Source organism: Polypterus senegalus, chromosome 8, assembly GCF_016835505.1.
Source record: "Polypterus senegalus isolate Bchr_013 chromosome 8, ASM1683550v1, whole genome shotgun sequence".
NCBI classification, from domain to species: domain Eukaryota; kingdom Metazoa; phylum Chordata; class Cladistia; order Polypteriformes; family Polypteridae; genus Polypterus; species Polypterus senegalus.
Genome location: NC_053161.1, coordinates 61964930 through 61992714, shown reverse-complemented (window position 1 = coordinate 61992714; position 27785 = coordinate 61964930). Strand labels below are relative to the sequence as shown.

The following is a 27785-nucleotide window of genomic DNA, read 5'->3' as shown; positions in this document are numbered from 1 at the left end:
AATCTTTCATTTTTTTGCTGCTGAGTTTTTTTTAAAGAAACCTGTTATAAGAAGATAGAAATAAAATACAGGTGACAAAACGGTTATGAATAAGCTTCATACCTGCCAGCACACATAACCCAATTTTGTATGTAATTTGGAACTTGAACTGAAATGTCTATAATTGTAAATTTCAGCAAAAATATACCATATAATTAGGGCTAGACCATATATTTTTATTTTCAATTTGATATTTAAGAAAGCCATTATCAAGCTATTAGCACTTTTATTTGCTCTTATCCATCCATTTCACATGGTCTCTCCTCTATAGTGAAATGCTCCAAACTGGAATAAAAACAGCAGCCTTCATTGTTTTCTTTTGTGTTAATTATTTAGTATTCATGTTTGGGTTAAATTATGTTACCTGTTGTAATGGTGCAAGATTGTATATGTATTTATTTATCCATCCATCCATCCATTTATTCAGAATGGAGAATCTATGGAGATTTATATCTGTTTTAAATTGTTTTGCAAATTTAAGTTTCATTTCTATTCATCCTGTTATTTGTCTGTGCAACACTGGAAACAGGTCACATGAACGCAGTGATGGCATAAATACAATAACATTTTTTTGTTTTAGTATCTCTTGGTTAGAGAAACAAATGACTTTATGCTAGTTTAAATTAATAGGCCAAATTCTAGTTTTTGTTTTGGTTTTTGAATAACTTTTTTTGCCCTTGACTTTCGACTCTCAGCTTTGCCCTTGTACCTTGTTTGCTTGGTCTGTGATTATTCTGGCTTTGACCTCTTTCCTATCTCTTACAATGTTTAGCCACTTTTTTGCATCTCCTAATAATCTATTCTGTTCTCACAATAATACCTGGAGATAAACATCTCCGTGCATTACCAGCCATTTTATTTAAAATTTTGAGCTTGACATTTTTTAGGAGGTGATTAGAGCTTCCCAACTACAGTAACAGATATTCACCAAATATTTAAGACACCCTTAAGATCTCTGGATATAACATATGAGTTGCTCTACAGGAAATATATTACTTCATACGTATCCTGGTGAATGTTATAAAATAAATACCTACATGCATCATAATGACTGTTACAGACTACAAAAGCATGTGAAAGCAGATACATGATTTGGAACCATTACAGATTATGTAAATCATAAAACAATATATGTAATATACTGTATTTACAAGTATTACGATTGAATGCAATACATGCAATGGAAACTCAAAAATAAGTGGAAAAGATAAAAAAAAAATAGGAAAAATTATTCGAGCTGTTTCTTTAATGCATAGCTATAATATTGTTAAATTTTGAACAAAAAAGTATATAACACGTGTTAGACTCTGTATAGAAACTGTGTATATACATGTCTGTTTGGAGCTGATCTTCTGTCTTTAAGCTGTTTTGAGGACATATTGAGAGATAATGAATATTAAATTTGGGTCACAATAACAGATCATATTGCTCAGCCCAATGCATAAGACATTATTACTTAATTTACTGAAAACCTTTACAAACATATTAATAAAATGACAATGAAGCAATGCAGCTCTGCTATAAATCACAAAACACAAAATGAACATGGGTATGTTGACCTTCTGCTTAAACTTCCTACAGTTTTTGATAATGACACATTGCTTCATAGATTTGAAAAAAGCATAATGATCGCACAAAAATCCACCCCTCACCGACAACTTTTCTCATCAGAGAGTACTAAAAGTGTCACATGCTCATCCTAGAAGCTGTACCCCCTGAGATTATAGCGCTGTGTCGTACATACAATGCTGAGAATTAAAAGCAGTGGGTTCTACCTCTCCTCAGTAAGAGATAGAGGTGCTTATCTAGCTGGTTAACTATGAATGAGCTTATTACAAGGTTGTATGTGCTTTCTTTGCTGTGTGAGTGTTACCTCTTCCTCCCAGCAACTGTGCTCATTGAGACAACATGGCTGGGATGCATTATTAGGATGCTGTGAATTACAAGCAGTGGTTTATGCCTTTTTATTTTAGCAGTCAGCTACTGATCGAGCTGTAACGGAGATTATTGTGTCGATGCATGTGCTGTCAGTTGCATTTGGCAACACTGCACATGAAAGCACAAAATGATTAAAAATGGTGGCAAAGTCCATAGCGGCGTGCAGTACTGTTCCTTACTGTTAGTCATGGCTGCTAGGTATACATCTCTGTCAAAACTGTTTTTCTTCATTTGTAAGTAAAAATGGAAGAACTACCTAAAAATCAGTTGAAATTCAGTTAAAAAGAAATATTTGTGCTCATTTGTGTCTACGCAATTGCTGTAATCTAAGGCAGGCCTTTATTGCATAAATTAATGGTGTATTGTTTGTAGTTTATAACCTTTGTGTCAGTAAAACACACTACTAACTAGCTTCTATGTTTTATTAATGATATTCTAGTCACCCGAACTATTAGTATGTGTTCTTTAAACACAGAAAATGATTGATTACTAAAATAACTTGCAACATGAAATTTCTCCATTGCAGAACAGTGTAATCATGGATGGGGATCCTCTGGCTAACATGAAACAACCTTTAGGATGTTTCCTTAATTTGATGTTGTGAAGAAATCAAAACACAAAAAACAAAGAATAAGAGTTGGGAGGAACTCCCTGTATAATGCTGGAGCTGATGAGTAATCCTAAATAACTAATACTTGGTCAAGGAGTATAAAATAAACATTTGACAAGAGCTGTAGTTCTTCGGGTTATTTTATGTAAAATAAACCGCAAATAGAATAAACGGAATTGAGTTGGCAGGAAGTTACGTGGACCGTTAAGGACAGAGATGACGTCTTCATCGCGGAGCGGAGGTGACGTCATCATTGGGAGTCGGAAATGGGCACTGTGTGCACCAGGAGCAATGGCTTGGGCAGAGGGACCCGGAACTGGAGTGGTTACGGGATAGCTGGAAGTAGCGTGTTTTTGTGGAGTTGAGGTATTTCTTCATTATTGATCCTCTGTTTTTCTGGTGAAAACGGAGAAAAGGCATTAATACTCAGTTCCAATCCTCTATCTTTTGTTCTTTCATGGTCATTTGAGCCCTTTGGCTCCCCTCTAAGTGCACTTGTGTGAAAATGTACCCAGTTGGTTACCATAAACACAGTTATAATTTTTGTCATCCAAATGCTCTATCTTGTGATTATGATTTAATGTTTTATGTAAAAAAAATTACATAGCAATGGAGAGTTGATACTGAGTGTCATGTCTTTCAGCACAATTTGGATGGAGGATTACTTCTTTGTAGAAATGAAAGGCAAGCAAGGTTATGTAGTTTGTGTAAATCTCTTGCTGCTCTCAGAAAGAGCAATATTAAGTAAGAGGCATTACAGCTGTAAATGTGCAGATTATAACAGTTTTCTAAAAGCAATGCAAGTGGAGAAAATCAAGGTGCTTTGGGAATTATCTAACTAACAAACTTGCTTCCTATGGCCTCAATGTATTGTCAGAGAGGCGAGTCGTGTTGTGAGAAAACTTACCAGGAAATGGCTTGTGGCCTTATTCTGAATGTCAGTTTGTGAAGCAAGGCATGGTTGCTACTCTGCAAATTCTTGCCCCCTCAAAACTGACATTTTTTGAGAGTGTTAACTTGACTTGGTGTACTGTGTCTGACCATACTGGATACATGGCATGAGATAGTAGTCCCTGCGAGATTCTGCTGTCTATTTTGTCCTTATTCATTTGGTTTGGGTGAGACAACATGCGTAACACAATACTTGTGCCTACCAATTTTTGAATGCAGGATTATTATGAGTTTTGAGAACTTGCTTTTATTGGTCACTGTGCCCAAAACATAGTGATTTTTGAGAAACGCATAACAGCAGTGCAGTTATATGGTTTATTAATTGAAAAACTAAATGTTCCGACAACTGATGTTGCACCAGTCTTGGTAAGGTCTCAGAAGGCCTTCATTGACCCTCATCCAAAAGGAAAGGAAAGAGCACACCACAATTTACTTTGGATGCAAGTGATTAGTTATGAGCCATTTCATCATTCACCAAAAAAATCTGTGTTCACAGTCTCTGAATAATGTGATGCCAACTGTTGTTTTATGTATTTTGGTTAAGTTCAGGGAATTATTGAAAGGGTTGTTATTGTGAGGTGTGATGGGTAAGCAGGGCAAAAATGCGGATGTGATTTTATGAACTTGGGGATGTAGTAAAGATTTTAATGGAGATGGAAGAAAGACATAGTATTTAACTCAATGACACCAAGTTTCCTTATGAACTGGCATTTATAGTGGAAATTACAAGATATCTCTCAGAGTTCAGTGTTTTAGTCCAAAGGGCTAACCAGCTACTGGTTTCACTCTGCATATTAAGTCCATCCATCCATCAATTATCCAATCCGCTATATTCTAACTACAGGGTCACGGGGGTCTCCTGGAGCCAATCCCAGCCAACACAGGGCACAAGGCAGGAAACAAACCCCGGAAAGGGCGACAGCCCACCACAGGCATATTAAGTTATTTGAAGCAAAACTAAAAAGTTTGAAATTGCAACTTGGAAAACATGGGGCATTTCCTTACTCTTTATGATCAAAATCCAGAGCATGAAAAAGTGAAAAAATCAAGAGATCTTTGAACTGCAGAATAAATTGGCAGCTAAAGGTCACAGTAATATGGATCTGCTAGAATTCTACCTAAAAATCATAAGCTTTGATGAGTTTTCACGATGTGCTTAAGATGGCATAACTCTCTTCTCTATACTCACACTTGCAAAAGCCAGACTTTGTTCCTGTCTGACTGACATGAACTTGAAGAACCAGCTGTACTCTGTCGCAGGTTCCTCACCCCTTCTGTACATCACGGATGATTCTTTGAATATCAGTAAAATCACTGTTTTTAAAATGTGTTGATTCTACAACTGTTTCACCAAAGCTCTAGTTCATACCTTCAGGTGAACAAGTAGTTTCTAATTTAGTAGGTGTTGAACATTCTTCAGTTAAAGGCATTATACTAAAAATGTTAAAGCATCTAAAAAGTTTTAATTACAACTTATAGGTTTGGTTAATTGCACATATAATGTGAACCTCCATTATCACTTTTAGCATCATTTCCTGGGGACACTTGTTAGTGAACTAGTGTTATAGTTATTTTTGAAATCCATTGGATAACTACAGGTAAATGAGCTGTATGACGTACTAGAGCAAAGGATAAAGCAGTACATTAAAATCATCCATCAAATGTAAGAGTGTTATACTATAATTTGCTTGTCTTCAAGGCAGAAGATTTAAAGGTAACCTCAAATATTTTAACTTTCTCTCAGTAATAATAGTATTTTTAAATGTGTTCCAAATATACTGTATGTTGAATTTTGGTAGACAGCAGGTCACCGATCCACTTTACTTAATGAAAAAAGGAACCAGCAATTTAAATTTCATTATTTTCAGTGCATAAAATGAACTGGAAACAAACTTTTGGTAGGTCTATAATAGACATGAAAACTGCAACAAAACTTATGAGCAGAGAAAATTAATATTATAAATAACAAGTAAAAATATGTGATAGTGTTAATTATTTCTGACCTGTTTTACTGTCATAAGCCTACCTTTGACATTTTATAAACCAAGGAGCTAGATGAGTTTGAAATGGACATATTCTGGCTTTTTAACATTTACCCAGCTACTTCCACAGCGATCGTTGTGAGCTATATAATAAAAAGCATTTTTTTTTTGTTAACAGAGTATGTAGTGAAAATGACAACACACCATAATGGTGAACAAATAACCTTAACTTTAAAAATATTAAACTTTTAATTTGTTTTTTTTTTTTTTGCTTTCTGCAGAATTGCATAACAATTAAGTTTACATTTATATTTTATATATAATGTATATTTTTTTCTTTTTAGGGTCTTATTTTGGAAAAATGGCCAATGCATTTGCTGGCAAATGGTGAAAAGATTGTCAAAGCTGTTATACAAGGTAGAGAGTAAACTTAATAATTATATGTTAAAAATGAATATTCATTCCCAAAATAGATTTATTGTTACTATTCTGAATTTTCATTCATTTTCTTTACAGACATATCAATGGCATTTGTAATTTTTATTTTGTTCTCAGAAAAAGATGTAAACAAATGTGTTATTATTGAGTTGATCATTAATATTTTAGCTCTGAAACAGACCCATATTTCCAGGAAAATATTTGTTAATTTAATAGCAGTATTGTTACATCTGGTTGCTTTCACTTGACAAGGCCCTTATCAGTTTATGCTGATTTCATAAAACAATTGTTTGCTGTTATTGAGCACTGTGGTTTCACAACATAGAGAGCAAACAGTGTGGTTACTTGTTGTCCTTCTCAGATAAGAGGCATGATTAGCAAGAATATTGATAAAGTAGGCATTGGTATCATATTTTAAGTTATATCTTTGGAATGGATTGTGCCAAATCCTTTAATAAAAGGTTGAAAATTACACAGTAGTTTGCCTCATTGTTACATATAGCGTTTGCCGTGAAGCTTGTTCTTTTTCTGACTATAGAGTTGCACTACAGACTAAAAACCAGCACCATACAGGTGGAATTAATGAAGTAATCGTCTTTGGTGCTGTCATAATGGTGGTTGTTGCCTGTTCCACTGATGTATACTGGCACTATAGCAAGCCAGCAAGTTGAAGAATACTGTCTCTAGTCTATGTAAGACATGCAAATAAGAATTTCACTATGTCCATATGAAAATAATGCTTAACTTGAACTTGGAGAAGGTCTTCCATGTCCATTGACTGGACTGGTTCCAGTAAGGCAAAATTTTCCTGCAGCAAAATTCTACATTTAGAAATGGTGAATGACTTTTGGGTAACCTTCAAGATGATTTGTCAAATTTTGTTTTTAAGGAGTTACCTAGGCTGTTTTGTTCAAGGTAGATGTTTTGTGGGTTGTTGTCTAGAAGGCATGTCTTCTTTAAAGGAGGTAGTGGAAGAAGCATTAGATAGTTTTGGGTAAGTTTTTGGATTAGATGTTTCTCAACGTAACTGAAGCACATTTGCTTTAAGAAACAGAATAATATGTTTTATTGATAAACACAAGGATTATAAAATCATGATAGCGGAATATACTGTATATCGACATAGAAGACAGGCAAACAATACGCAGAAGAGGCTGACTGTTTACAATACCAAGTCTTTAAGGATGATGTTGATGGCGGGTGATTTTAAGCACCTCAGTTAAAGTGTTTTTTGGTATAGTAAGCAGTTTGCACACTTCCCATGTCACTCATTATTTACTGTATATGCCTGACATATTAGTTTTGTTTTGTTCAGTTGTGTGAAAATCAGTTATCTGTAGTTACCTTTTATTTATTTTCAGGTAATAACATTATTTTAGTGAAGTTATTGTTACTCTAACTTCTCTTATTCTGGTTATTATATGTACTTCCCGCATACTATCATGTTACTTTTTATATTGTACCTTTCATAGAACACCTTCCCAAAAACTTAGAATACATGTGATTGAGAGATGCATTTTTCATAATCAGATTGTAGAGTGTTACTTTGATGCCTTTATTTAACATGTGAGTAACATTTAATCTTGAGGAGTGTAGCACTTTGCAGTTGTCATAGTGAAGGGGACTATATAAAGGAAACATCATCAATCTGTGGGATTTTGAATACCGTAATCATAAATAAATAAGGCAATGTGTGCTGTCAATAAGATCTAAGTCTGACCACTGCTGTATAAATTTCTTCATGTTTTTACGATGAAATTAGAAATAGATCCAGAGTGTTAAAGAAAAGTTTGGAAAAATTATTATTTTGACTTTTCTTTAAGACCATTTGTGCTGATGTCACACAAAGTCCTGTTGCAAGCCACGTTGCCTTTCTGCTGTGCCAACCTACAGCCACAAAATGTTGGGTCTTTGAAAAACATAATGAATGAATAGAAATTGTAAGACAACAAAAAGTAAAAATTAGTAATGTATTCCAAGAAAATTGGAAATATCAAAAAGTAAATACTAATGCATTCCTGATAATAATCCCATGAAAATGAAAGATAAACAAGAAATACAAATATAGAGTTAATAACACAATGAATCAAAAGCAAGCACAAATGAATAAACAATGCATTCCTGACTCATGCATGTGTTCAACTATTACATCTGAGAGTCACGTGTGCTTTGTGCTGACGTGTGCTTTGCAAACGCTAGAGTCTGTTGAGAGTGTTGGTTTGTTCTGTGGTGTGAGATTTACATTAAAAAATACATTTTGCTCTTAAAACTTGGGTTTTGGTTGCCTCTAAGGAACCGTGTGGGAATTTTAAAGCTTTTTCCCTTTAGAAGGGTTTTTTGCTTTTTCGCCCGCACAAGAGCAAAAGTAGCTGGGTGTTTGGAATGGAAAAGTTATTTGTACTTGTTCTTTTCTTGTTATCTGTATTTGAATTAGCATCGAGGCGGCAGGGTAGAAAGCAGCAGTAACTGATATCGGCATTTGTAAATAAATAACCGCGTCGTCGTAACAGCGATTCCTTAGTTTAAAGGAAAAGAAAAAAGGCGCGGCTGACTTCAAAGCAGTAAAAGGTGGAAACTCAGTAGTGCGCAGGTAAGCGGCCTGCGTTTCAGGCACAAGGAGCAGTAGGAGCAAATAAGGTAGTAAAGTTTTATTTATTTGTTTATTTTAGATTAAACAGTCCTTAGCGTCCAGAGGCAGAACAGTTAAGTGGGCGACAGCGTATTGGTTCATTAATACGGGGGAATACAAACAGTGCGAGTGAAGAGCTTATAAGTAAGAAGAGCGCAAAGCTAGAAGAGACAGAGAAAAGTAAAGTTAACCTCATAAAAAGGCAAACAGCAGGCAGCTGAGAGGGAGAACAGTACAGGAGCTTAAGGGGAAAAGGTGTAAAATATCTGTAGCAGATCTTAGTGTTACCATTTAAGTTAAGAAGAAATTTAATTTTAAGAAAGAAAAAAAATATATAGTTAAGGCAGCTTAGTAATCCCAAATCAAATTTTAATAATGAGGCCAGTGCAATGCAAGTCCTGTTGGATGTTGGACTTTTAGATGATGGTTTGGAAGAGCCAGTTGTCTATGAGGGCTACATCTGCAAGAGATGCCAGCTGATCCAGCACCTCGAGCTCAGGGTCGCTGAACTGGAGGAGGAGTTGGCTGACCTGCGTTGTAATAGAGAATTGGCGGACTTGGCCCAGGTGTCCTTTAGAGATAGTGTGCACCCCTAAGGTGGCGGGAGGAGATTCCAGACCAGACAGGTAGGAATAGGTGGGTCACGGTCGCAAGGCGTAAGGTAAAGGGTGCACACTGTCCGGGGCATCAACCCCAGAATTAGAAGTGTCTAACCGTTATCATGTCCTGGCGGAGCTGGACGGTGACTCTGATAATTCTGAGGTGGTAGGCAGGGTTGAGGAGCCCCAACGGGCCACCTCAAAACCAGTTCCCAAAAGAGAGAGGTAGTGATAGTTGGGGACTCAATCATTAGGGGATTGAAGCGCAGGTGTGCTCCAGAGAGAGAGAGTCTCAGACGGTGTGTTGCCTTCCGGGAGCACAGGTGGGAGACCTCCTGGAAGGGTGGATAGGCTCTTGGCCAGAGCGGGTGGATCCAGTTGTCATTGTCCACGTTGGAACAAATGACATACATAAGGGTAGTCTGTCAGTTCTGCGATCCAAATTCAAAGAGTTAGGTACCAAGCTGAGGAGCAGAACTGACAAGGTAGTCTTCTCCGAAGTTCTGCCTGTGCCACGCGCCAGTCCAGGTAAGATTGAGGAGATTAGAAGGCTTAACGCGTGGCTCAAATCTTGGTGCAGGGTAGAAGGGTATAGGTTTATGGGGCATTGGGACTCCTTTTGGAACAGATGGGACCTGTTCCGCGTGACGGGTTACATCTGAACCGGAGGGGCACCAATGTATTGGGGAGGCGTATGTGTAGGCTAGTCGAGGATTGTTTAAACTAGGGAATGGGGGCAGGGAGTTTAGGACAGGCCAGATTTAGATCTATACATGGAAGAACAAACAATGGTGTAGAAATAAAAATGCATAGTAATGTAAATTTTAAGCAAACACGTAAAGATAGAAGGATTAACACATTAAAAATAGCTTGCCTTAATGCTAGAAGTATCAAAAATAAGGTAAGTGAGTTGGAGTTGTATGTAGCAGAGCACAATTATGATATTATAGCAATAACGGAAACCTGGCTAAATAACAAAGATGGGGATGAGTGTAACATAGAGGGATACACATTTTTAGGAAGGATAGACAGAACAGAAAAGGAGGTGGGGTTGCTGTTTATGCCAAACAGGAATTAAATGTAAGTCATCTTCAGTTGGATGATGAGCCCCATCTTAGTGAGGACATGTGGCTTCGCCTGGAAAATATTAGGGAAAAGGTCTCATTTTAGGAGTGTGTTATAGACCACCCAATTCAGACAGTAATTTCAACACACATCTTTTAGTAATATCAAAAGGCAAGTTTACAGGGGATATTATAGTCATGGGGACTTTAATTATCCAAATATTAACTGGGATAACCTTACAGATGGAGGAGCACAAGAGCAGGAGTTTTAGAAGTAATCGCGACTGTTTTTAACACAGCATGTTAAAGCACCAACAAGGGGTGAAGCCTATCTGGATTTAGTATTCTGTAATAATCAGGATAGAATTGAGGGTGTAGAGGTGATTGAACCACTAGGGTCAAGTGACCATAATGTAATACAATTCTCAGTATTTTGTAAGAGTACAGATGCAAAGACTAAAATTGTTAAGTTGAACTTGCTAATTTTGAGCAGATGCGACAAAGTCTAAGTAGGGTAGACTGGGATAAGCTTTTAAATGTCAGTCGAGGAGCAGTGGAACAGGTTTAAAATGTTTTACATGTAATGCAGGACAGATACATACCTAAATTTGGAAGTAATAGGAAACTAAAAAATCTCCACGATGGATTAATAAAGATTTAAAAAGAAGTTGCAAAGGAAAAACTGCTGTATAAGGCATATAAGACTAATGACTGCAAAGAGAACCGTAGCGTATGAGAAAATGAGGGCAACCATTAAGAAGGATATCAGAGAGGCTAAAAGACAGTTGGAGAGGAATATAGCAGATAAGGCGAAAGAAGACCCCAAGAGATTCTTTCAGTATTTTAGTAGTAAAAGAACAGTTAAGGAGGAGGTCAAGTTCATCAGGAATAGTAAAGGGAATTAAAAGATACAGACAATGAAATAGCAGATGCCCTAAACTTACATTTTTCTGAGGTGTTTACAAGTGAGCAAGTGGATAACCTGCCAGAGGTAAACACAACTACTAAGGAGGTACTGAGGGATTTGGAAATTGTAGAGGGAGAAGTGCTGCTCAGATTAAATAAGATGAAATCAAACAAATCACCAGGCCCAGATAATATTTATCCTCGTGTTCTTAAGGAGGCTAGTGAGTACATATATAAACCCTTGACACATATTTTTAGGAAGTCACTGTGCACTGGAGAGATTCCAAAGGACTGGAAAATGGCAAATATCATCCCATTATATAAAAAGGGTGACAGGGCAGATCCAAGCAACTATAGGCCAGTAAGCTTAACAAGCATCACAGGAAAATTAATGGAAGGAATTATTAAGGATAAGATTGAGCAACACATGACAAGGACAGGAGTTATTCTGAACAGTCAGCATGGGTTCAGAAGGGGAGGTCGTGTTTTACTAACATGTTGGAATTCTATGAGGAGGCAACAAAAGGATACGATCAAAGTGGAGCTTATGATATTATTTATCTGGACTTTCAGAAAGCATTTGATAAGGTGCCACATGAGAGGTTGGGCATCAAGTTAAAAGAAGTGGGAATTCAGGGTGATGTTTTTAGATGGGTGCAGAATTGGCTCAGACACAGGAAGCAGAGGGTGATGGTGCGAGGAACCTCATCAGAACTGGCGATGTTAAGAGTGGTGTTCCACAGGGGTCAGTGCTAGGGCCGCTGCTATTTTTAATATATATAAATGATTTAGATAGGAATATAAGTAACAAGCTGGTTAAGTTTGCAGATGATACCAAGATAGGTGGATTAGCAGATAATTTGGAATCCGTTATATCATTACAGAAGGACTTGGATAGCATACAGGCTTGGGCAGATTTGTGGCAGATGAAATTTAATGTCAGTAAATGTAAAGTATTACACATAGGAAGTAAAAATATTAGGTTTGAATACACAATGGGCGGTCGAAAAATCGAGAGTACACCTTATGAGAAGGATTTAGGAGTCATAGTGGACTCAAGCTATCAACTTCCAAACAGTGTTCAGAAGCCATTAAGAAGGCTAACAGAATGTTAGGTTATATAGCACGATCTGTGGAGTACAAGTCCAAGGAGGTTATGCTCAACCTTTATAATGCACTGGTGAGGCCTCATCTTGAGTACTGTGTGCAGTTTTGGTCTCCAGGCTACAAAAGGACATAGCAGCACTAGAAAAGGTCCAGAGAAGAGCGACTAGGCTGATTCCAGGTCTACAGGGGTTGAATTATGAGGAAAGATTAAAAGAGCTGAGCCTTTACAGTTTAAGCAAAAGAAGATTAAGAGGTGACATGATTGAAGTGTTTAAAATTATGAAGGGAATTAGTACAGTGGATCGAGACTTGTATTTTAAAATGAGCTCATCAAGAACACGGGACACAGTTGGAAACTTGTTAAGGGTAAAGTTTGCACAAACATTAGGAAGTTTTTCTTTACACAAAGAACGATAGACACTTGGAATAAGTTACCAAGTAGTGTGGTAGACAGTAAGACGTTAGGGACTTTCAAAACTCGACTTGATGTTTTCTTGGAGGAAGCAAGTGGATAGGACTGGCGAGCTTTGTTGGGCTGAATGGCCTGTTCTCGTCTAGATTGTTCTAATTATTGTTCTTGGCAGTATGTTGCTTGTAAGTTATCTAGTGAGTTTGTAAGAATGATGTGCATGAAGAATTGCCTAAAAAATGGCCACCTTTGCAGAAATAGTTATATATTTTGGTAATGTTACAGTGGGTGCTTAATCACAGCATATCATGTGGTTAAGGCTTGTAATTTTGTCCTTCAAACCCCTGAGGTTGTGGGTTCAAATTGACACTCTGTGACCACTATACTTGTCACTCTCCAATCTGAACATCAAAAAGAAATGATTAATGTAATATATAAGAATATGTGACATTAAACTTTATTGTTCCATTATCATAATAAAAATCAAAACAAAAAGTCTTAATTCCTGATTGTTTCACTGTAATCAGTAGCATTTTTTATGATTTGTTACCTCTCGAATGTTTAAAATATTTAAACATGGAAAATAAGATTGTGCTGTAACATTCTTTTAAATTGTTATCTACATGTCCTTTCAATTAGATCTTTGGGTGCCGAATGGGACAGCATTTCATAACAGGGAATATTTTTACATACACACAACCACACTCACTTATGTTAAACCAGTTTAAAAGTGTCGGATAAACAGTACACAAAGTTTTTAATACATGAGCGGCAAAACTGAGCTCCTGGATAAATTCCATACCAGCACAGAAACAATGTGCAATATCAGGCCAGACAATATATGGGCTAAGATTTAGGCTAATCATTACAATAACATTATAATGCATGTAGTTATTTATTCAAACACACCAATTAAATAATTAGCATTTGAGGACTTTCCTTGGCTTTTAAACATTTATCTAATGAGAAAGTGGATGTGCTATTGTAAATTTTGTAAAGAAAGACCAATTAAGCTCATGTGTGTTTTTGGTGTACTGTATGCAAATGGTTCAGTCCATTGAAATGAATATTCTCTATTCTCTATTAAAGAAGCCTCTCTCCACTTTCTATTGTTTACCATGTAAATCAACAGACCTCTTTCTTTAGTCTCACAATGGCCCTGTAATCCTGTCCTGCTGCACTAGCTTGTCTCTCTTGGCAAAATATATTTAAGAATGTCAGATTATGTTCCAAAAGCCATATATACCAATCCATACAATTTAAAATAATTCAAATACTTGACTCTTCTCCTCGTAAATGTTTTTTTACGGGTCTCTCTTCTGATATCCTTTTATGTTCCCTTGGTTTACCTGGTTCCTTGCTTATTTCCTCCAGTTTCTGGTACTGCACTGTAAGGTTACACAGTATACCAGTACTGGAAAAGTACCAGAAAACCCCAAATTTGCAGTGGTACAGTACCAGTATTTTGAGATTTTCTGTACTAGAAGTAAAAATCAGCTTTTTTCAAATCCCTACCAACACTTGGTAGAATAGGCAGGGAAAGTAGTGCTTGAACATGCTGAAGACTTCACAAAACCACATACTGACGTGATTGAGACTTCATCGGGGATACTGCTTTGATGTATTCTTTATGCTGTTAAGAGGGAAGCAGTGCATAGTGGAGGCTGGAGTAAGATGAGGAGGTTATGAAGTTGTCTGTTATTTGCTTTGGAACTGTTTTGACACTGGTACTGAGGTATGAAAGTTGATACTGATACAGTAGTAAGAATTTTAGTACCAATCAAACTCTACTGCCCTCCTGTGTTCTCTTTCTGGTAACAGAAAAGGCATTGTCTGTATTTATTTGCATCTGCTTCAATTAAACTTGTCAAGGCTTTCTCTCACCTGTCACCAATATAAACATTTCTGTCTTGGCACTGCTTAAACTACTTCTGTCCTCTCAATGGAAATATTCTTTCTTTTTACAATTAATTAATCTTCCTTTTTTAATATAATTCTTTTGAAACTGTCTACCTTCTTGTATTAATGGAGAATCCTTAGAATCTATTGAGAAGTGTTCAACTTCAGTCTCAATGATGAACATTCTATTATTTGTGGCAAATTGACATTGCACTTATAACACAATAGGTTTCATATGGTGATGGCATGATTTATGCTTTTGTTGCCTCATTATTTTGCCCTTTTGTTCTATGATTTCTGACTGTGCTGCTAGGCTGTTTTTAGGGCATAGGTTGGAATGGATGGGTGCTATATGGGGCATATACTCCTTACAATTTTATCTTTTTTATGTGTGTGCTAAATTCCTAGAATACATAAAAAATTGATAAAAAAAAAATCAAATAGAAATAGGTGTATGCAGATATTACAGAGGTTGAAATATTTGTGTACTAGATTTTCCAAAGCTCTCTGAATGACTCCTTGTTATTTATTATTGCTGGTATCACTCTACTTTTGCCTCAGTCTTCTTTTCCCAGTTAATACAAGATGAGGCTTCCTGGAAAAAATGAATATAGTCAAGTTTCCATGGATATCGGATGGGAAATATATAGGATAATAATGATATTAAGGAGAAAAATTACCTATATATGTATAAAAATAATAGCATTTGAATATATATTTGTATAGAATATATTTACTAATACAATATCATTATTTGACTTAGTTATGTAGATAAAGTACTGTCAATTGTTTTTTTGTAATTTTGAACGTTTAATCTTCAATTTTCACCTTTTTGTGCTTGTTAGTTGTATCGTTACTTAATTTACCTGGAAAGAAACAAGTCATATTTCTGATACTATGTGATCTTTGATCATGTTTCAGATCAGGCAACGCCTGAGCATATGCCAATCAATGTATTTTGCTTTGGAACACTAGCACAGGAATTTTCAGACTCTGTGGAGAAAAAGGTAAGGAATTAACGCCTCATTAGTAAAAGCATAACTGTCTAGACGGACATTTTTTAAATTCATTTTCTGTTGAAATTATGTTTCTGACCTCTCCCACCTCATTACAAATTGTGTATTTTTAAACAATGGGTTGTCTGGGAAATTCAACAGTTACATTTACATTGTATGCACCTTTATGCACCTGTACATAATCCTTGTTGTACTTTTCTTGTACTGTATTTCCATTGTGTGGTCTGTGCTAGTTTTATTCACAGGTTACAATAGCCTTACTGATTAACTATTAAGGTCAAACAAATTTACACTAACTAATTGTGGTATCTATGATTTTGTTGAGGCAATGTATCTTTCCAACACCTGCTTTGAAGAGTCTATGAAAATAAAGTGATATCATGTAAACTGCAACTGCACTATGACATCTAAGCATTTTTCAAAATTATAAATTAATCAAAAATAGGGTATCATAAAATTTGAAGTTATAGAAGCAATTAGAGTAGCCCAATATATAGTGCATTGAGTTTTATAGATCAGCTAAACTAAGTGTCATCAATGTACTGTACATTGTGAGTGAAAATCAATAATATCTGAAAATGGTCTGTCTTTGGGTATACAATTTGTAGAAAACAAAATAATAAGCTCCTTATTTCACTCAAGGAAGAAATTATTTTTTTTTGTGTATATGCTAAAATCTTGTTTACAGTAAGGGTGCAATGCAACATTATTCTGAAGGATCTGCTGTAAAATGTGGTTATAAACTGCAACATCCATCCATCCATTTTCCAACTGAACACAGGGTCACGGGGGTCTGCTGGAGCCAATCCCAGCCAACACAGGGCACAAGGCAGGAACCAATCATGGGCAGGGTGCCAACCCACCGCAGGACACACACAAACACACCCACACACCAAGCACACACTAGGGCCAATTTAGAATCGCCAGTCCACCTAACCGGCATGTCTTTGGACTGTGGGAGGAAACCGAGGAAACCCACGCAAACATGGGGAGAACATGCAAACTCCACGCAGGGAGGACCAGGGAAGCGAACCCGGGTCTTCTAACTCTTCTAACTGCGCCACCGTGCCGCCCATACTGTAACATGCATCTCTTATATCTGCAAACACAATTGCAGAATTTCCTACTTCAGGCATTTAAATACATCATTTGTGCCCCAGGATGATTTATAATATGGGGAGGACAAAAAACTAATTGACTTTTAAAAGTAAATTTGCTTGCTTAACCTTCTTTGCATAGAATTTTATTCCAATAAAACACGTAAAAAAAAGTGTTGCATTTTTTTCGTCATTAAAAATTTAATTTCTGTTAAATCTGAAATGTATAATAATGACACAAGTAATAGTAATGATAAATAAAAATAACATAAAATGAACAATAATAACAAAAATAATAACAGTAATAATAATACTACTAATGATGTCAAAACAGTATATAATCTCAAAGTGAGTCCGTTGTGTAGTAAATCTTAAAGCATGGTGATAGGTACAAATTGTATTCTGTTTTTTTTATTCTGTTGGAGGTATATAATTAATAAAAGGTCTACCAATAAGATGCTCTGGATTGATACGCGATCTGCTGGGTTGGTTGCGTCTCTTTAGCAGTAGTGTGGACGGTGGATGTGCGGCAATGATTTGTTCTACAAGCTGGCATGTAAAGTTTGCATAAGATACGGTTTTGTTTGCTTTTTGTTTGCATAAAAAACAAATGCATTCCAAATGCGCTGTTCCACCAGATCTTAGAGGTGTTGTGAAGCAGAGGTGAAGGGAGAGCCTCAAAGCTGAGATCCAGACCTGTAACACTGTTTGCAGCACTATTTCAGTAAACGAAAACAGCAAAGAAACTGGTATATCTCCATCAGCACACCACGAGGTTCGCCTGCTTGCCTGCAGCTGACGAGCATTCAACACACCTGCTGCACCGAACAACAGCACAGCATTTAACATCCCGTATGTGCCACCTGCCAATGTAGCATGCAACATCTTCGCTATCTGACAACACAGCTCTCCTAAGGCCAGCAGATGTGCCCTCAACACCTGCTGCATGACCAATGCGTGAGAGAAGACCACCCAGCCATTTCAATAAGTTTGTGTACTGTTGCAAGGAGTTGGAAGTGGCCATTGGAGACAGTAACTTTGGATATCTTTTTGTAGTATTTCTTTTGTTGCCTCTGCATAACAGAATAGAAAGTCAGTTCTTGATCTGCACAATCTATGCCGCCGATCATGCTATTGTACTCGACCACAGCACAAGGCTTTGTAACCTGCTTGTTGCTTTTTGCCTGGACAGTGACTGTAACTGAATTATGTACAGTGCTAAGAAGACAAACTACTTTATTTACTTTCCATTTCAGTGCAATCACTTTAACCTTTTGCCAAGCTACTAGTGCACCTCACTGTAATTTAGCTCTGCCAAAGTCTACATGCATGTCACAATGGCTAGGATGCTTTGTTCCATATGTGTCTGTCTTTCTTTACAGCAAGATGTCAAATAGCTCTGGTGAAGTATAGAAATTGTCCATGGTTACATTGTAACCTTAACCCAGCAGAGCATCTATCAAAGTTAGCAACGATGACGTAGCAACACCATACTGATTGAATTTCGGATCAAACATTGTCTCTTTCCCTGTGTACAGAACCAAATCCCAAATGTATCCCATTTTAGATTCACAAAGCTTGTAAAGCTTAATGCCAAATCTTGCTCTTTTTGACGAGATGTACTGTATCCATGACATTCTGCCCTTATAAGCCATGAGACTTTTATTGATGCTGACATCACAGTCTGGAATGTAAATGCTCCAAAATTTTGCTACAATGGACTGGTATATCTCCCAAATTTTCTTTAGTTTGTGTGCTGGATGGGTATTCTCATCAAAGTCTTCATTGCTGGTAAAGTGCAGATATTTCATAATTAGTGAGAACCTACACTCAGATGTAATTTTTCCAAAGAATGGCAGCACTGACAGCACTTTTACAGCCCGAGTGATTCTCGGTTACACAAGATGCATCTGTACAGTTGCTTGAGTAACACTCAGGACTACGCTTTTAGCATGGTTTTCTCAGCATGAGTAGCATTCGGGTCTAACATTTAGGAGGCTACATAAGCTGAAGTATTAATGATATTTATTTAAAAACAAAAGTTGAAACGGAGTTCTGAGACAATAATTGTAAAGATCATTGTCATGCGGATTTTAGTACATTTTTGATAAAATTGTATTTGAGAACACGCCAAAAATAACTACTTTGAAGCAGTTTAGGAATCATTACAACATAAACTGTAATGCTGATAGTAATGTTGGAGTACCATAGGAGACACAGACTTAAAATGTTTCCATCAACAAGGCTAAAGTTTTAGGCTTTAAATGCATTGCTAAAGGGTGATTTAATTCAAAGTTTAAGCATATATAAGTTAAATGGGTTTACCTTAAAACATGTTAAAAGTCTGAAAAAACATTCTCCACCACTTATGACTCGGTTAATGACACTCTTCACATGGCACACTGAAAAAGGTTCTCTGAAGTTGTTCTTTTGCTGAAAAACCAACCTTCAGGTTTGACTGGACGGTGACATTGCATTCTTTGCATATATTTGTGAGTATCCAGTAAATAGGAATCATGGGTAAATTTTATAAAGATAATCTTTATACTTAGATTTCCTAGAATTTTGCAGTTATTATGTATTTCAGTTTATTTTAGAAATTTAAATGTTTATGTTTATGGAGCTGTCTTGCCATAGTTATCATAGTTTTGTCACCATCACTGTAAGCTACCTCTTGGGCTTGTATTCTAAATAGAGTGCAAATTCCATAAAATTAAATTTTTCTAGTATTATTATTTTTTTTACATACAACTCAGAATTTACCTTTTCAGAGAAATTTAAATTGCAGAAACTATTTGTGATATTCTATTACTGTCATCAGCCAATATAGCTTAGTTTCTACTTGTTTTTTGAAATATAGCATCTTGAGAACACATTTTTCCTAATCTTGTAGACATTAATATAAGTGACCAAATCTCACCTTTCTTCTTCTTCTTCTGGCTGCTTCTGTTAGGGGTTGCAACAGTGGATCATCTTTTTCCATATTTTTCTGTCCTCTGCATCTTGCTCTGTTACACCCACCACCTGCATGTCCTCTCTCACCACATCCATAAACCTCCTCTTAGGCCTTCCTCTCTTTCTTTTTCCTGGCAGCTCTATCCCTAACATCCTTCTCCCAATATACGCAGCATCTCTCCTCTGCACATGTCCAAACCAATGCAATCTCACCTTTCTGACTTTGTCATCCAACTGTCCAACTTCAGCTGACCCTGTAATATACTAATTTCTAATTCTGTCCATCCTCATCACACCCAGTGCAAATCTTAGCATCTTTAACTCTGCTACCTCCAGCTCTGTCTCCTGCTTTCTGGTCAGTGCCACTATCTCCAACCCATATAACATAGCTGGTCTCACAAATTACTCCTGACACTCTTCTCCACCCATTCCACCCTGCCTGTACTCTCTTTTTCACCTCTCTTCCACAATCTCCATTACTCTGTACTGTTGATCCCAAGTATTTAAACTCATCCACCTTTGCCAATTCTGCTCATTGCAACCTCACCATTCCACTGACCTCCCTCTCATTTACACACATGTATTCTGTCTTGTTCCTCCTAACCTTCATTCCTGTCCTCTCCAGAGCATATCTCCACCTCTCCAGGGTCTCCTCAACCTACTCCCTACTATCGCTACAGATCACAATGTCATTGGCAAACATTATAGTCCATGGGGACTCCTGTCTAATCTCGCCTTTCAACCTGTCCATCATTGCAAATAAGAAAGGGCTCAGAGCTAATCCCTGATGTAATCCCACCTCCACTTTGAATGCATCCATCACTCCTAACGCACCACTCACCACTGTCACACTTCCCTTGTACATATCCTGTACAACTCTTGCATACTATTTCGACTCCCAACTTCCTCATGCAATACCACAGCTCCTCTCGAGGCAACCTTTGCTTTCTCCAGGTCCACAAAGACGCAATGCAACTCCTTCTGGCCTTCTCTATACTTCTCCATCAGCATCCTCAGAGCAAACATTGCATCTGTGGTGCTCTTTCTTGTCATGAAACATACTGCTGCTCACTAACCATCACCTCACTTCTTAACCTAGTTTCCACTACTCTTTCCCATATCTTCATGCTTTGGCTCATCAATTTTATCTCCCTGTAGTTATTACAGTTCGCATGTCCCCCCTATTCTTAAATATCGGCACGAGTACATTACTTATAAACTCCTCAGGCATCCTCTCACTTTCCAAGATTCCATTAAACAATCTGGTTAAAAACTCCACTGCCATCTTTCCTGCTTCCACAGGTATGTCATCTGGACTAACGGCCTTTCCAGTTTTCAACCTCTTCATAGCTGTCCTTACTTCCTCCTTGCTAATCCATTGCGCTTCCTGATTCACTATCTCCACATCATCCAGCCTTCTCTTTTTCTCATTCTCTTCATGCATCAGCCTCTCAAAGTACTCTTTCCATCTGCTCAACACACTCTCCTCGCTTGTGAGTACGTTTCCATCTTTATCCTTTATCACCCTAACCTGATGCACATCTTTCCCAGCTCGGTCCCTCTGTCTAGCCAATCGGTAGAGGTCCTTTTCTTCCTCCTTTATATGCCTCCTAAGCCTTCACCACCTCTCGCTTCACCTTGTGCTTTATCTCCTTGTACTCTTGTCTACTTTCTGCATCTCTCTGACTATCCCATTTCTTCTTCACCATCCTCTTCCTCTGTATACTCTCCTGTACTTCCCCATTCCACCACCAGGTTTCCTTTTCCTCCTTCCTCTGTCCATATGTCACACCAAGCACCCTTCTTGCTGTCACCCTTACTACATCTGCTGTAGTTGCACAACTGGCTGGTAACTCTTCACTGCCACCCAGTGCCTGTCTCACCTCCTCCCTAAACTCAAGCTTACAGTCTTCCTTTTTCAACTTCCACCATTTGATCCTTGGCTCTGCCCTCACTCTCTTCCTCATCTTGATCTCCAACGTAATCCTGCAGACCACCATCCTATGCTGCGTAACTACACTTTCCCTTGCCACCACGTTGCAGTCTTCAATCTCGTACAGATTGATTTTTCTGCATAGGATGTAATCTACCTGTGTGCATCTTCTTCCTCTCTTGTACATCACCCTATGTTCCTACCTCTTCTTAAAATACGTATTCACCACAACCATGTTCATCATTTTGGCAAAATCAACTATCATCTCACCTTTTTCATTCCTCTCCTTGACACCATACCTACCCATCACCTCCTTGTCTCCTATGTTCCCTTCACCAACATGTCCATTGAAATCCTCTCCAATCACCACTTTCTGTCCCTTGGGTGCACTGTTCATCACTTCATCCAACTAACTCCAAAAATCTTCTTTCTCATCTATCACACACCCAACATGTGAGGCGTATGCACTAACAGCATTCATCATCACACCTCCAATTTCCAGCTTAATAATCATCACTCTGTCTGACACTCTTTTCACTTCCAAAAAACTCTTGAAATACTGTTTCTTCAGGATAACCCCTACCTCATTTCTCCTCCCATTCACACCATGATCGAACAGATCAATCAATCTCTGATCCACCTGGCCTTAATTGCCTTCCATTTAGTCTATGGCACGCACAATATATCAACCTTCCTTTTCTCCATCATATCTGCTAAATCTCTCTCCTTACATGTCATACTATCATTCAAAATTTTTACCCTCAGTTCCACTCTCTTTACCTTCCTCCTCTCCTCCTGCCTCTGAACACGTCTTCCCCCATCTTCTTCTCTTTCTTCAGCCAACAGTAGCCCAATTTCCGACCGCACCCTGTTGGCTAACAATACTGGTGGCGGTCATTTTTAACTCGGGGCTCAACCGATCTGGTATATTGATTTGGCAAAATTTTATACCGGATGCCCTTCCTTGACGAAACCCTTCCCACATATCCGGGATTGAGACCGGCATAAAGAAACACACTGGTTTGTGCATCCCCTGTGGCTGGGTTACCAAATCTCCTCTTTGACTTTCTGAAATTGTGAAACCCCTTCACATCTCATCTCCACTGGTCTTGGCCTATTTCTAATGTTCACTATGAACCCTTGCAGACTTTTGATTGGAAGAAGTGCAGTGGGATTGAAAGACAAAAAAATCTGTGCTTGTATCTGGGTTAGGTAGATTGCTTATACTGTATGGCCGGGGATATACTTAACGCTATACGACGTGTGTGCTTGAGCTTCTGCTGCTGCTTCAGAAGCAGTGTACTGATTACACCTCCAAGCACACATTAAGTAAATCTGGAGGATACCACCAGGTGGCATTGTGAGACATAATCATGGTGAGAAAATGAAGTCTGGGTTCACTGTGTTGTGAGTTGAGAGACAGAGATGTTGAAAATAAAAATTCTTTGCATTCTGATAATGTTGCAAACATGCAAAAAAAAATGTCAACAGAGATACAGATGGTATGTGAGACCTTTAAATGTATTGCATCATTACAATGGAGAATATGCAATGCTTGTATTGCCTATGTGAGAAATTGATGAAGAAAATCACATTTCTATGTCAGCATTTAAGTTTGATGATTTACTTCACCACATGGAACCATTCATCAGTTATTGAAGCACACAGATTGATCCTGGTGGAGCTGCAATGCAGCTTGCCATCACATGTTGATAGTAAACAGCAATGCTCAAACCTGAAGACACATGCCACCCATATTTTTGCTGGTACTGCAACTGACCCAAGCATCACATTAATTTCTGACAATGTGCTTAGAGGACACTTCAAAACAATGTTGGGAACGTGTGGTAGCCATGTTGCATGTGCGTAACCATTCTGAGCATGAAGTATAACTATAAACTGGCCCTAAGAGGTGGGGAAAAGGGTGAAGTTGTAAGACTTCAAGGCAGATTCTATTCACTTGAGAGTGTTAGTAATAACACTTCACCAATAGGGGAGGGGCCTGTGCTTGAACCATTGTTTGGTCTCCAATTAGGTAAACTGTGGAAATCACAGAAAGATGGAATGTAATGTCAAAGTTTAGGAATAGCCTAGACTTCAGTAGCCAAGGCACAAGAACAGCAGTTAGTTTAGTCACTGAGTGGGTGAAAGCACAAGTGATTGGTCAATGAACAACACTCTATGCAAGTATGTAAGAGAGGGAAAATCTTGTATCCATGCTTCAAACAATGGTTTCTAAACAGTTTCCAGGATTTGCTCTCTTTATCTCTAATACTTTTACTGCCTTGTTTTTCTGAGTACTTCCAGTGACATTTTTACTTTTAATAATGTAAAAATGTAACAGTGTTATAAAAAAATGTAACATGTTTTTTCCTTCCATCAGGATTTACTTTTTCTAACTGGATTTGCTTTGGTTAAATCGCCAACAGTAAAGTATGACAAAAGGCACATCTGCCATCTTGAACTCTTTGAAGAAAAAGGTTCTACTGTGTTTGTGAGTAAAACATTTTTCCAAAATAAAGTCATTATTCATGTCCTGCTTATAAAATGTTTTTATTTTCTCAAAAGCATTATTACCATTTTCTGGAATTAAAATGATTTTTAAGCACAGGGAGAAAATTAACATTTGAAAAATCGTTAATGTAATAAATCAGCAAGAAAAGCAACATTGTAACAATGCACGGAACGAACCAACACACAATTGTCTGTGCGGCGCTCAGGCGCGGAGAGTGGAACAGGAGGAGAGGAGAAGGACGTCCACTCCGCTCCCTCCGTCATGCTCATTTCTCGTCCAGTATGCACTGCCTGCTCATGTGCCCACCTCCAACTCGTCACTCGAGTTGTTGTCATCTTTGCACAGTCCAGATGCACCTGTGACTCACGTAGACTTTTCATTTCTCTGTGCAGTTTTGGCTTCCTTTCTGTATATAATCAAGCAAGACACCCGACCACGGTAGTAGCGAGGTGGGAGTGGTGTGTATACAAAGTGCAGGAGCATCTAAGAAGACGCATGTTTGTCGCGGATGCGAATTGCTGTTTGTAGCGTGTAAAACAGTTTGCTATGGTGCATGCAGTTGTGCGTCATAACCGAAAACTCAGTTTTTAAAGACTGCTTACTTCATTGTGTATACGACTGTAGGTGAATGAAAAGATGTAACTCTGGAGAGGGCAACATACAATACATCGTTTTACATGCTGCATACAGCGATTCACATTCGCGACAAATTGTTTTACACGCTGCACACATCGATTCACATCAGCAACAAATATGAATCTTCTTAGATGGTGCTGTCGTGTCTACCCACGCTCTCAAAAGCACACACACTGCATTGTCATGTATCCGCTCCCAAGAGCAACTAACAGAGACCCGTCCTTCAACTGTAAGACTATGGGATACCCCTCACAATCTGCTCTACACGCCGCATACAGCGATTCACATCTGCGACAAACAAACTGTTTACACACTGCATACAGCAATTCACAGCCGCGACATGATTTTTCTTAGATGGTCCTGTCGCCACAACACTCGCACTCGAAGCTTACAGACTGCCTGGTCATGTGCCCGGTCGCAAGAGCAACTGACAGAGACCCGGCCACCGAGTCTAAGACCATGGGAAACCCTCGAAACTGTTTACACACTGCATACAGCGATTCACATCCACGACAAACAAACTGTTTTACATGCCGCATACAACGATTCACATCCACGACAAACATGCCTCTTCTTAGATAGTCCTGCCGCATCGTGTGGTGCCTCTGTGTGAACCGGTCAGGCACAGAGAAGGTCAGCTGCTGAGAGAGCGTCTTGACTGTTGCAGGGCCTGCATTGGTGAAGCAGATGAGACAGTAATGAAACAGAGGCACAGGACTTATTGGTTTTTAAAGACTGCTTCCTTCATTGTGTTTTAACTTCAGTTTTAAAGGATTGTTTTAAGGATCCCATGGGATACCCCTTGCAAACTGTTTTACACGCTGCATATGGTGATTAACTTCCACGAGAAACATGCCTCTATGAACAGTCAACGTGGCTCAGAGCTGCAGACGAACATAAATGACGCCATTTTTCCTGTGTCTTTGCGTCCGATTTGGTGGGCGTGGTTCTGCGAGTTGTCGTCGTATCCAATGGTCTTAGAGTTGGTGGGAGTTCCTGCGTGTGCCATGGGCGTCTTACTTGTCGGCGGCTTAGTGAATCCACGCCCCTTCCGGCATGCTTTCCATGGGTGTCTTGCCTTAGTGAATTATATATATATAAATATTGATTAAAATTGAAAAAAAATGATAGTTTTGATCACTTCTTACTGATTAAAATGTTCCCAGTATCAATAATTGACTGCCATGCAAAGTGATTTTTATCGCCAGATTCCTTGTCAAATGCTAAGTCATTATGGAAAATAAGAAAACTTATACAGATACAGACCTTACTGGAATTTTTCTGAGTAATGTTTTTGTTAAGTGTAATGTCTGCAATTTTATATAATGTAAATAGTGATTTCTTTAGTGAACATCTTATACGTGCCTTCTTTATGTCAGGTTTGTAAGCATGCTACAGCAGCAGTTCATGAAGATGTGACTATGAATTCTATGAAGAAAGGAGAAAACCACACAGTTGTAAGATTTACATTTACCACACTATAAGGAAAAATATTTCCAGTAAAGCTGAAAGTTTTGCTTATTTATAGTATTTCATTATCTATCTATCTATCTATCTATCTATCTATCTATCTATCTATCTATCTATCTATCTATCTATCTATCTATCTATCTATCTATCTATCCACTTAAAGTGAAACTGCAATGAAATTAAAATGATTTGATTTTTGAAATAATGTGCTCTGAAATTACTATAATTAATATTACCTACATAATTTTTATACAGATTGGTTAGCTCAATTGGACTGAAATTATTCAATATGTCTATGAAAAAGTAATAAATATCTGTGATAAAATGTTAATAGCAGTAATCAAACATGTATTGTAAATAATTGAAAAATGTCATAGATTTTATTTGAAACGTTGTTTAGATGTACAGTATGCTATCTTATTTTTGTATTTATACCGGAGCATTTTTAAATGATAGTGAATGTCTTTCACAGTTATTTTTATTAAAGATCTTTGTTTTAGGCAAAGAAAAATGAATATACTTTTTTCATTTTATTTTAGGAGAAAAATGTAAAATACACATATTCTAAGATTAATCAGCTTAAACCTGGAATGCTTGCAAATGTTTATGGAGTTGTCACATTTTTTAAACACCCATTTCTTAGTAAAGGCACTGGTGAGTATGTATTTAAAATACTTGTGTCTTACACAAGTTTGCAATTTATTTAAAGACAAAATCCCTTTTTTTTGGTTGGGATGACTGTTCTAGGACCATACCTTAGCTATACTTTACACCTCTGGACTGAACATCAGTCCTCCCTAGGAGACAGTATACTGACAAAACCACACTCACTTATTACAGTATGCTATTATTCAGACCTTGCAACCATCCTTACAGCATGCTTTTGAAAGGTGGAAAAACTTTTGATTCCCCAAAGAATCAAATTTAATAATACAGTACTTTAAAAAGGTATAGCTTTGAATCATACAACTCTATTCTCTGATGATAAGTACAATAAAAAAGGATTATCGTGTGGTGTTGAATCAAGCATTTGAATTTGGTCAGATTAAATCTACCACTAGACATTTAATGATTTTATGTTTTTTTTTTTATTATTTTAAAGTAAGAGGTCAGTGAAAATAGAGCAAAATTTGCAAAACCTAAATGTTTTACTTTCTTAAGTACACAGTATATTCACTACCTCCTGGCATGTTGTCAATCCAATTTCATTTTGTTTAAATAAACCCTGGTCTTGACGTATATGGTAAAAATCTAGCATCTGAATAACAGTCTTCAGTTATTCTATCTGCATTTCATGTAGATTTCTTTGTTACTAAAATTATATTAACTTCTCATGTCACACCATACTGCACCCTCTAATTTCCCACTGTTGCTTTGTCTCAATCTGTCTCCTTCTCCTGCCTTATACCATTCTTACCAAAGTCCTCTTTTAAGCTACATTGTCCTCAGAGTAGAATTGTAGCTGCCCTTGTGACCTGTGTAACTCTTAGTGTAGGGTCTTTATACTATTCTCCAATTTGTCCAATTCTTGAAAGAGACAGCAAAGTCTCACAGTTCTGAGCCAAGAACTTTGTCCTGTTCCGTAGCGACTA

The 27785-nt window shown here is 37.6% G+C and overlaps 1 protein-coding gene across 8 annotated transcripts in view; it reads left to right on the top strand.

Annotated features, from left to right (window-relative positions):
- The window catches only part of pot1 (protection of telomeres 1 homolog), a 120335-nt gene that overhangs the window by 25378 nt on the left and 67172 nt on the right, over positions 1–27785 (top strand). For 4 of the 8 annotated variants that reach the window (XM_039761160.1, XM_039761159.1, XM_039761162.1 and 1 more), the window contains 5 exons: positions 5865–5937; positions 15493–15578; positions 23956–24066; positions 26103–26180; positions 26733–26847. In XM_039761160.1, the coding sequence (XP_039617094.1) occupies positions 5865–5937; positions 15493–15578; positions 23956–24066; positions 26103–26180; positions 26733–26847 (463 nt within the window). Of the gene's footprint in view, positions 1–5864; positions 5938–15492; positions 15579–19125; positions 19177–23955; positions 24067–26102; positions 26181–26732; positions 26848–27785 lie in introns of those variants that run through there. The other 4 variants (XM_039761161.1, XM_039761164.1, XM_039761165.1 and 1 more) reach the window with 2 other exon arrangements.